The 12,034-nt window shown below is 47.2% G+C and overlaps 1 protein-coding gene across 1 annotated transcript in view; it reads left to right on the top strand.

Annotated features, from left to right (window-relative positions):
* hcn2b (hyperpolarization activated cyclic nucleotide-gated potassium channel 2b) overlaps positions 1 to 11,333 on the top strand; it is a 130,662-nt gene extending 119,329 nt beyond the window's left edge. Inside the window, exon 8 of the mRNA XM_080213257.1 lies at positions 10,178 to 11,333. Coding sequence (XP_080069383.1) covers positions 10,178 to 11,100 — 923 coding nt within the window. The 3' untranslated portion in view covers positions 11,101 to 11,333. The remainder of the gene's footprint in view (positions 1 to 10,177) is intronic.
* The last annotated feature ends 701 nt before the right edge of the window (positions 11,334 to 12,034 follow it).

Below are 12,034 nucleotides of genomic sequence, written 5' to 3'. Positions count from 1 at the left end.
CAACCTGTTCCAGAGAATAGTCCATGGTGAGTCTGATGGTGGGATGGAACTTGTTGATATCATCATATAGTTGTTTCAGTGATTGTTCACCATGAGGCCAAAGAAAGAAAATGTCATCGATGTATCTAGTGTATAGCATCGGTTGAAGGTCCTGTGTGATGAAGAAGTCTTGTTCGAACCTGTGCGTGAAGATGTTGGCATATTGAGGTGTGAATTTGGTCCCCATGGCTGTTCCATGTGTCTGGGTGAAAAACTAGTTATTGAAGGTGAAGACATTGTGGTCCAGGATAAAGCGGATGAGTTGTAAAATTGCATCTGGAAACTGGCAATTGTCAGCATTGAGTACTGAGGCAGTCGCAGCAATGCCATCGTCATGGGGGATGTTGGTGTAGAGCGCTGAGACATCCATTGTGATGAGGAGTGTCCCTGGTTCAACTGCTCCGTGTGTGCTGAGTTTCTGTAGGAAGTCCGTAGTGTCGCGACAAAAGCTGGGGGTTCTTTGTACAATGGGTTTCAGGATGCCCTCGATATAGCCAGAGAGGTTCTTGCATAAGGTCCCTTTGCCCGTTGAGTGGGTGCCTTTATATGCCCTGTTTGTGATCAGAACTCCCCGCTCACCTGACGAAGGGGCAGAGCCCTGAAAGCTAGTGGCTTTTGCTACCAAATAAACCTGTTGGACTTTAACCTGGTGTTGGGAGACTTCTTACTGTGTTTACCCCAGTGCAATGCCGGCATCTCCACATCATGAGGTCCCTCAGGGGCAGAGCTGGGCGTCAGGGTAGGATCCCCCACAGGGAATCAAGGTAGTTCAAAAGTGTTTGCAAAGGTGTGTCCGATCACTGGGATTGGTGAATCAGCAATATTTAAACCAACTAGCAAGTTGGAATGGCACTTATCTCCTGGATCCATCTCTAGATGTCAATTCTGGTGCAGGATTTCCTGAGGTTCAAGAACTTTGGCCATTCAGGTTAAATTAGAAGTGGCGCATAAACAGAGGCACTTAAGGAGCAGTATGGTAACCCAATGGTTAGAATGCTGCCTCATAGCGCCAGGGACCCAGGTTCAATTCCGGCCTCGAGTGATTGTCTGTGGGGAGTTTGCATGTTCTCCCTGTGTCTGTGTGGGTTTCCTCTAGGTTCTCCCGTTTCCTCCCATGGTCCAAAAATGTGCAGGTTAGGTTGATTAGCCATGCTGAATTGTCCCTTAGTGTCAGGGGGATTAGCAGGTTAAATAAGTGGGGTTAGAGAGAAAGGTCTTGGGTGGGATTGTTGTCAGTGCAGACTTGAATGGCCTCCTTGTGCACTACAGGGATTCTGAGATACTGGACAGGATTATCTGGCCACGCTCATCCAAAATCCAGAAAATCCTGCCCAAGGTCCACGGATTTTTGCATGGTTTGCCTCCCACCCTCCCTCACTACAATTCCCATGGCAGGATGGGAAACTGCCCCCCCAACCCCCAATTCTCCATCCAGCCTCAAACGCAGAGTGAGTAGGGTTGGTTTGGGGTTGAATTTCAGTTTTTTTAAGACTTTGAACTCCCACCTGCCTTAAACCTGCCTGTTTTTAAGGATGAGAATCCCCCCACCCGCCTACCGCGTTCCACCCATAATATAAAACATAGAACATTACAGCACAAACAGGCCCTTCGGCCCACAAGTTGCGCCAATCATATCCATACCTACCAAGCCATAGAACTATCTGTAACTCCCAATCCCATTAAATCCCATGTACTTATCCAGAAGTCTTTTAAAAGACCCCAGCGAGTTCGCCTCTACCACCACCGACGGCAGCCGATTCCACTCACCCACCACCCTCTGAGTGAAAAACTTCCCCCTGACATCTCCTCTGTACCGACTCCCCGCACCTTAAATCTGTGTCCTCTCGTAGCGACCATTTCAGCCCTGGGAAACAGCCTCTGAGAATCCACCCTATCTATACCTCTCAACATTTTATAAACCTCTATCAGGTCGCCTCTCAACCTTCGTCTCTCCAGGGAGAGGAGTCCTAGTTCCCTCAACCCATCCTCATAGGGCATGCCTCCCAATCCAGGCAACATCCTTGTAAAATCTCCTCTGCACCCTTTCAATAGCTTCCACATCCTTTCATATTCAAAAACTGTGTTTCTGTTTGGAATCTCATAATTCAACAAAACTAAGCAGAATTTCATCTGGTTTGTGGGTTGAAAAATATCTGTGCCTGTTAGACTGCTGTGAAGACAAAGTCAATGCTTAGCAACTGTGATGGACGAGGGACCAGTTAATGATGGAGGAGCAGCTGCAGGAGCTGAGAATCACAGAATCATATCGATTTCCTTAGCCCCGCTTTCCGTTACCAGGAATCTTCTAAAACAGCAACCAGACCTCAGTTAACAGCGGGTATTCAGTGCTTGTTACTTCATTATTCAGCTAAAAGATTATTTCTACATTTCACGGTGACCTTCAATATTTTCGATTACATTTCAAAATCAAACAAAAAAAGTTATAAAAATGTATTTTAATTCATTGATTAAATGTGCATGAGTCGCAAAAACCCAGCCTGCAGGTGCAGCAGGTGGTCAGGAAGGCGAATGGGATGCTGGCCTTCATAGCGAGGGCGATTGAATATAAAAGTAGGGAGGTCTTGCTGCAGCTGTATAGGGCATTGGTGAGGCCGCAGCTGGAGTACTGTGTGCAGTTTTGGGCGCCGCACCTGCGCAAGGATATTTTGGCCTTGGAGGGAGTGCAGAGGAGGTTTACTAGGCTGATACCGGAGTTGAGGGGGTTGAGCTATGAGGAGAGGCTGAATAAACTAGGCTTGTACTCGTTAGAGTTTAGAAGAATGAGGGGAGATCTCATTGAGACGTATAAGATGATGAATGGGATGGATAGGATAGAGGTGGAAAGACTCTTCCCGCTCAAAAAAGACAGTAGGACTAGGGGGCACAGCCTCAAGATAAAGGGGGGGCGGTTTGGAACGGAGTTGAGGAGGAACTTCTTCACTCAAAGGGTGGTGAATCTCTGGAATTCTCTGCCCGTTGAAGTGGTGGAGGCTGCCTCGCTAAATATTTTTAAGAAGCGGGTTGATGGGTTTTTGATAAGAGAGGGGATTAAGGGTTATGGGGAGAGGGCGGGAAAGTGGAACTGAGCCACGACAGATCAGCCATGATCTTATTGAATGGCGGGGCAGGCTCGAAGGGCCAGATGGCCTACTCCTGCTCCTATTTCTTATGTTCTTATGTTCTTAAATAGAAGGAAGCAATTTTTTTTGCATATAACACAAAGCCCAAGGAATTTTAGGGGGTTTCTTTGATATAATTTTTTTTTTGCAGGCAGCCCTAACTTTAAACATATTGCTGTTTTTTTCTTTTTTCATGGTTCCTTACTTAACCATCTTCTATTCTGAATTTGTATAACAATTATGGACAATTGTAAATGTGTTACATTTTCCAAATCGCGTGCAAGGACAATGGACAATAGCAGCACGGTGTCACAGTGTTTAGCACTGCTGCCTCACAGCACCAGGGACCCGGGTTCAATTCTGGCCTCAGGTCACTGTCCGTGTGGGGTTTGCACCTTCTCCCCGTGTCTGTGTGGGTTTCCTCCGGGTGCTCCGGTTTCCTCCCACAGTCCAAAGATCTATGGGGTAGGTTGATTGGCCGTACTAAATTGACTTTAGTGTCATGGGGTCTAACTAGGGTAAATACATGGGTCTGTGGGAATAAGACCTGGGTGGGACTGTGGTCAGTGCACTTGATGGGCCAATTAGCACCCTCCTGCACTGTAGGGATTCTATGATCATTGGAAGTAAAAATAAGTATCGAACGAAAAAATATTGAAGTGATGGGTGTTACTTTATCATACCTTGTCAGAGTGTCAGGTTCTGACAAAAGCCAGTGTGTATGTGTCCAGTGTGTATGTATCCACTGTGTATGTGTCCTGTGTGTATATATCCAGTGTGTATGTGTCCAGTGTGTACGTACCCTGTGTGTATGTGTCCAGATGCACAGCTGTGTTTTTGGACCAGGTTTTCTGGCACTCAGTGTACACAGCGGGTGTGGTTTGCACTGTCACTCTGGTGGGGCTTCACAGAGATGGCTAGGCCGGCTCCAGAGAGATCAGGAGGTGCTCCGACCCGGGCTGTGAATAAACTCTGGCTCCCTTCCCACAGGAAGGGAGGACCCCGCCCCGCCCCCACCAACCCCAACAAGCATCTGGGTGTCACTGCCCCTCCCCAAACATTCTTGAATCAGAGATTCTCTTTTCCTCCCTCTTGCCCACAACCATTTCACACACCCACCTCCCCACAAGCACAGAAGTATCAGGGACTCTTTTCTCCCCCTGACCCCACCATGGGAGTATTAAAGGCTCTCTCCCCCTCACAGGCATCGTAACCCCCACCCCCCTCACAGGCATCGTAACCCCCACCCCCCTCACAGGCATCGTAACCCCCACCCCCTCACAGGCATCGTAACCCCCACCCCCCTCACAGGCATCGTAACCCCCACCCCCCTCACAGGCATCGTAACCCCCACCCCCCTCACAGGCATCGTAACCCCCACCCCCCTCACAGGCATCACAACCCCCACCCCCTCACAGGCATCACAACCCCCACCCCCCTCACAGGCATCACAACCCCCACCCCCCTCACAGGCATCACAACCCCCACCCCCTCACAGGCATCACAACCCCCACCCCCTCACAGGCATCTTAACCCCCACCCCCCTCACAGGCATCACAACCCCCACCCCCCTCACAGGCATCTTAACCCCCACCCCCCTCACAGGCATCGTAACCCCCACCCCCCTCACAGGCATCGTAACCCCCACCCCCTCACAGGCATCACAACCCCCACCCCCCTCACAGGCATTGTAACCCCCACCCCCCTCACAGGCATCGTAACCCCCACCCCCTCACAGGCATCACAACCCCCACCCCCCTCACAGGCATTGTAACCCCCACCCCCCTCACAGGCATCGTAACCCCCACCCCCCTCACAGGCATCACAACCCCCACCCCCCTCACAGGCATCACAACCCCCACCCCCTCACAAGCATCACAACCCCCACCCCCCTCACAGGCATCGTAACCCCCACCCCCTCACAGGCATCGTAACCCCCACCCCCTCACAGGCATCACAACCCCCACCCCCTCACAGGCATCACAACCCCCACCCCCCTCACAGGCATCGTAACCCCCACCCCCTCACAGTCATCACAACCCCCACCCCCCTCACAGGCATCGCAACCCCCACCCCCCCCCTCACAGCCATTGCAACCCCCACCCCCCTCACTGCCATTGCAACCCTCACAGCCATTGCAACCCCCACCCCCCTCACAGCCATTGCAACCCCCACCCCCCTCACAGCCATTGCAACCCCCACCCCCCTCACAGCCATTGCAACCCCCACCCCCCTCACAGGCATCTTGTGGTTCTTGTATTGATTACCAAGCTAAACAAGGTGGAGAGCCATTGATGGCACATGACGGACCATCAATGGAACTGGAGGTAGACACTTCACTCCAGGAGAAACTGGTTATCTCATCACTGTTGACTATTATTCTGACTGTGAGCACTCGGACCAGCTGACTTCAAAGATGATACAAGAAATATTAAAATGCCTGAAACGCACTTTAGTCAGTGTGGGATTTCAGATGTTCCGAATAGTGACATTGGCCCTCAGTTCACGAGTGAAGAATTCAACAGATTCACCAAGGATTAAGAAATTCAACACTAGACATCATCTCTCGGTCAAATGGAAAGGCTGAAGTTGCAGTGAAAATCATCAAAGGTGTCATCCGGAAATTGAGCAAATCCAGCACCAATGTATACAAGACAATCCTGTGAAGAAACCCATTGATTGCTGTGAGGAAACAGTGCTAACCCCTGTGCCACCGTGCCACCCCTATGGAGCCTTCAGAAGAAGTTGGTTTGAAGACTGCAAGATAACTGCATCAGAGTATTTACAACCCAGTCCCATTTTAAAATCACAGGGCAGTACGTTACCGTTCTGTCCACCATGGGAATCATAGTGGGCGAGACACGGACTATGCAAAGGTTCATAGAACTCGAGTAGGATTTTCCGGTCTTGGGGTGAGCGAGGCTGGAAAATCCCACCCATACAATTTGTCCTTAATTTACATGAAACTTGGGACAGGATTTAATTGGCCCAACTGTGGTCTCGCCCCGTAGTTAGGGAACCCATCAATTGCTTGTAGTGGGCCCAGCTGTTTTAAGTGCCATTCAGATACTGAAGTGTCCACCGTCAGACCTTCTCCGGGATTCAGGACCCTGGAGGTGGAAGGACTGTTCGCTGATGGCTACTGACTAATCAGAAGCTGGCAGATCATCATTGCTATCAACACCACCAGAAAAATGCCCCAACCAGAGGCCCAGGATCACCGTAAGATCCCACAGCAAAGATGAGTGAGGAATAGGGATCTTGGGCTAGGGGTCGTGGTAGGGGGTGCAGTGATGGGGACAGGAGGAATGGTTGGAGATGAAAGCAGGGCAAAGGCCTTCAGCAGCCCACCCCCTCCCAAAGCTAGCTCCTGCATCCACAGAAAATGCCTGGTAACAAGCGACCCTCTCCTCCCACCCCACCCACTCACCCAGGGAGGACAGGAATTACTGGACAGCCTTCTGAAGGCACTAGTGGGAAGGTGTAGTCACAGTGTGAAAAGTTACATCGGCAGTTTCCATTAGAAATCTCAACCAAAGAATTTATAACGGGGAAAGTTGGAACAAAAAGGTGACAATGAAAAATAAGGTTCAGTGGACAGGAAATGTGTGCATGGAGGATATTTTTGACATATCACAGTGTGCATACAATGGATGGAATTTAAAAATCACAATGGTGGCCACACTGTGGTGGTCTTTCCAATAAGCCTCCTCAACCCAATTTAACGTCAATCAGACCCTTAGCTGGTTGAATACAAGCGAACTTCTGCTGCTTCCAGGTGGAAAAGACATTTTTAAGCATTCTCACCCAGGGTGTACCAGCAGGGAGAGCCAGGAAGGCGAAGGGGCCCTCCACTGCCTCACTCTCCCACCCAATTTTATCACCTCCCTGCTTCCCAGCCTGGCCCTGCTTGGGAACATTCAATTCTGTGCTACGTGACTGAGGAAAGACACTGGTGAAATATAGTTCAGGATATGTGGAATTATATTAATGTGGCCATCCCAATCCTGTCCCATTGTAAAACTACATCATTACACTATCATATCTATAAAGCCATTCACTGAAAGACCTATTAATATTATTAAATATCTTCAAGGATTGCTTAACTTTATAGTTGGTTTCTGTTTTTGTCCAACTGCACAAAAGAACTGAGGTCTCATATTAAAAATTCCTGTGTTTTTTTTAAATGTAGAATCTATATATTTGTGTCAGAATAATTCACTTTATGCCTGGAAAATAGAACTTTGCAGTCTCGTCATGCCATGTTAAGGATATTTTTAGAGATGCCATTATCATTTTTTGTTGAGTCTGTCCTGAATATTTCCTTTCCTTTACCTTGTATTGTGTTTATACAATGAATATATATCCAACTGAAATTTAAAATAAAAACAGAAAATGCTGGAACACTCAGCAGGTCAAGCAGGATCCCACAGAGTTAGGAGCCCAGCTCACAGAGAAGAACACACTGACACAGAAGGAAAGTCATCGATCTGAAACCTTGGACTGCAGCAAACAGAGATTTAGCCGAGTGTCACATTTTCCGATATCGCTGTCAGTGGCGATGGGGCGTGAACAGCCAGAGAATTCCGATTCTTAACTCTGAGTCTTTCTCTCTCTCCACACACACTGCCCAACCTGCTGCATAATTCGAGCATATTCTGTTTATATTTCAGATATCAATCACCTGCAATGTTTTGTCACTGAAAATTAAAAGCCAGATAACTCACTGATTTTCCACTTCTGGATCCTGGATTTGAATCAGATCAGACGAATTGGACAAAAGTTTCCGCTATATAAAATCATAGAAATCTTACAGGGCAGACGGAGGCCATTCAGCCCATGGAGCCTGCACCAACCACAGTCCCACCCAGGCCATATCCCCATAACCTTATGTATTTACCCTGCTCACCTCCCCGACACTAAGGGATAATTTACCATGAGCCACCTAACTACAATCATCCACCTAAGCTGCATAGTTTTGGAGTGTGGGAGGAAACTAGAACATCTGAAGGAAACCCACACAGTCCAAGGCTGGCATTGAACCCTGGGTCATTGGCGCTGTGAGGCAGCAGTGCTAACCACTGTATCACTGTGCCCGCCCATGTCTGGGCCTTTTGGGAATTCAGGCTGGGTAACTTTACCCCTGTTATAAGTGGGCACAGCTGAATTTTTATTCTGAATTGGTAATTTTATCAAGCGAGATGAAGGGACACTAGGTTTAGGTGCAGGTTAACCAGGATCGAAAGCAAGAACAGGCTGGAGGAGATGAGTTGCCTCCTCCTGGCTCTGTGTCTGTGAGAAATTGAGAAATGTCACAATGCGTCAGAGATACTCTTTGGGTCAAAGTAATTTGCCAGAATTTTACCGCTCTGCCCACCATGGAAATCGGAATGGCTGAGGGGCAGAACGTGGAAAGATCCGTTGACCTCGGGCAGGATTTTCTGGTTTTGGGATGAGCAAAGCCGTAAAATCCTGCTCATTGTTTCACAGCTGACCACATTGTGGGTGACCCGGGAGTGGGGAGGACATTCCATATCCCAACATTAACACCCCTCACCTCCATAAGTATAAAGTTCATTTTAACAGCAAGGAAATGAAAAATAGCAAAAGAAATTCCATAATTTGTGAGTATCTCCAGCATTGTAAGAAGGTGAGAGTAACTTTCATTGTAAAGTCTTGAGAAAAATCAAGTGGGGTGATTTACAACTTTGACCTCCTCCTCACCCACTTTCTCACCTGATGGAGGAAAGGGGAAGGATGAAACAATTTAGCCACTGAAAGCCCGATTGTTGTAATTTGCAGGCACACATAAGCAATGTTGCCTGAAACAGATGAACAGATACTTATCGTCACCTCCCTGTAAAGGCGGATGGTGGAATTTGAATTCAATATTAAAAAAATCTGGAATTAAGAATATACTGATGACCATGAAACCATTGTTGACTTTTGGAAAAACCCATCTGGTTCACTGATGTCCTTTAGGGAAAGAAATCTGCCATCCTTACCTGGTCTGGCCTACATGTGATTCCAGATCCGCAGCGATGTGGTTGACTCTTAACTGCCCTCTGAAATGACCTAACAAGCCACTCAGTTCAAGGGCAAGTAGGGATGGGCAACAATTGCTGGCCAGCCTGCGATGCCCATGTCCCACAAATTAATAGAAAAAAAGCTTGTGATTTTCACAAGGCTGTGCTGCTTGTTTGTGTTAGATGTTGGGAGGTCTAATGGGGGGGCAGGTGCATTCTGATCTTAACCTGGAGGCATCTACAATTCTTAGAAATCTTTCAGAGAGGAAGGGTTGGAATGTTCCTCCCGGCCCCGTGGATTCTGCAGCTCACAACTCCTGATTTTTCTGATCACTTCTAGATCAGCTCACCACAGAACTGCCAAATGTCCTGCAGCCTCTGTCTGACCTCCTCCCACACTAGAAAGTACTAATTGCCATTGAAAGTAACTTGCCTAAATCATGACGGTGACGCCCAAACCTAGAATGATTGAATCATAGAAACCCTACTGCACCAACAACAATCCCACCCAGGCCCCGTTTCCCGTATCTGCCTTGCTAATCCCCCTGACGCTAAGGGGCAATTCTGCATATTAATGAAGTGTGGGAGGAAAGCAGAGCCCATGCAGACATGGGGAGAATGTGCAAACTCCACACAGACAGTGATCCGAGGCTGGGAATCGAACCCGTGTCCCTGGAGCTGTGAAGCAGCAGTGCTAACCACTGTGCCACCATTGAGGTTGATTACTTGAGAATGGTTCTGTTTCCCAGCTCTGGTATAAACCAGGCACGTGATGAATCTGCCAACTCCACTTGTGTTTTGGGCAGATGTTGAAATTCAGTCCCCCCTCGTTCCCTGTCACACCACCACCCCCTGCCAACTTTTCCCCAGAAGTTGGCACAAGTTTGCCTTGCTTAGGGTGTCTTGTTGACTTTAATGTATGAGAAACCTTTTAGATTATCCATAACTAGTGTCACTAAACTGTTCTAAAATGTCATTTGTTTTTTTTTATAGGAAAGAAAAACTCTATTTTGCTGCACAAAGTCCAGCATGATTTAAACTCTGGTGTGTTCAACAACCGTGAGAATGAAATTATACAGGAGATTGTGAAGTATGATAGAGAGATGGTTCAGCAAGTGGAACTTCAAAGGCCTCTTGCCATGTCTCACACACCTCCCTATCACGGAGGCGCCATGTTCAATTCCCAAGGCCAGCTTGCTAACAATTCGGCAATTGCTACTCTCCAACAGGCTGTAGCTATGAGCTTCTGTCCTCCATCTACAGGCCTTTTTATTGGGTCTGTAGGTGTGCAGTCACCCAGGACAGTCAGGCGGTTCCAGCCTGTTCAGAGTGCAGCAAGCCCACTTTCAGTGTCCCCTGGTCAACAATCTCAGACGCAGCAACAAGTGGCTTCGATCTCACCATATCCTTCTGCCGTCTCCAGTCCTCCAAACCAAAGCCCATTAACAAACCGAACTTTCCAGTATGGATCCCAGGCTCAATCAGGCTCGCAGCTTTCACTAACACAGCAAAAGGCACCCAGCCCTCCCCAGCGTCCTGCGGCTCATAAGAGTACACAGGCATTGCATACTAGCAGTCTGTCCCAGGAGGCGAGGCCACTATCTGCTTCACAACCCTCATTGCCTCATAACATTTCACAGACAGTAACCTCGAGTCCACCGCAGTCAACCAGAGAGTCAACAACGTCGATAGGGGGTCAGATGTCTGTGCAACCAGGCACAGGAGGCCTCCAAGGATCGATCCGAGGACCTGTCCCACCAAGGATGGCCCTGACGCACCAAATGTCCACGGGTGCGATGTTTCAAGTGCCGACGATGGCCAGCGCACAGCAGGACTCCGGTGTTCCCAAGAAAGATTCTGTTGTATGTGTTACAGATACAGACACAGGCAAATCAAGGCTTTCCTCCAACTTGTGATATTTGGGGCACCCATAATCTTTTGTGATAAATAAGCAGAAGAGTCATCAACAGTTGGTTGTATGATCCAAAAAAAACTAAAGGAATTGCTGCTGGTTCCTGCACATTCTGCCCTTAATTACCATCTTCAATCTTCCCAATCTTCAAATATCTGATAAATGGAGATGTAGAGAAACATCTCAAAGGATGCTGAGCTTATCAGCTTCTATTTCTTTTATCAATTTGTCTGTAATAGATGCATTAGACGTATTTAAACGCAATATGTCATTTTCTTCAGAAAAAAAACTTATTGTGCACTTGGTGTGATGCTGTTGTTGTCTCATGTATTGTTGTGTAGTTAGACTTCGATAATTACCCAATGCAAATAATTTTAATGTCTTAAAAAAAATTGCTGCTACACCATAAAACAGCGAAACAACCAGCTTTTAACCTCCATTTTTTTAGGGCGTTTATGCTAGAAAAATGTTTTTATTTTAATACTAAAAAAAAGAGGAGTGTTTCCGCTATGGTTTTCCTTGTGTGATGTAGCAGAACTATACAATAATGCAATCTACTGGTTTAAACCAGGCTATAGGAATCAATTATTCATTTTCTGTTGAATATTTTTGAATATATTTAGTATCTTAATAGTGAATGGATTCCTATTTAATTGAAAACATTGTCTAGTGTTACTGTAAATGGTAATGATAGTTTACTGGAACTGGGCACTGAAACATAGATTGTGTATATACCATTAGGACCAAAAGTAGTTTGACATGAAACTACATAGAAAGTTGCAATGGTGGATTTTAAATAGCGTTCTATACTTTACAAGCCACCAAAATTTTCCTTATTGAATGGGTGCACGATGTTCATGAAGTGTTAACATTGCTGATCCTGTCAGTTGTGAAGGGAGATATAACTGTCAAGTATTAATGATAACTTGATAACTTCT

Source organism: Carcharhinus amblyrhynchos, chromosome 26 (assembly GCF_965287045.1).
Source record: "Carcharhinus amblyrhynchos chromosome 26, sCarAmb.v2.hapA, whole genome shotgun sequence".
NCBI lineage: Eukaryota > Metazoa > Chordata > Chondrichthyes > Carcharhiniformes > Carcharhinidae > Carcharhinus > Carcharhinus amblyrhynchos.
This window is presented reverse-complemented; position numbering and strand designations above follow the sequence as displayed.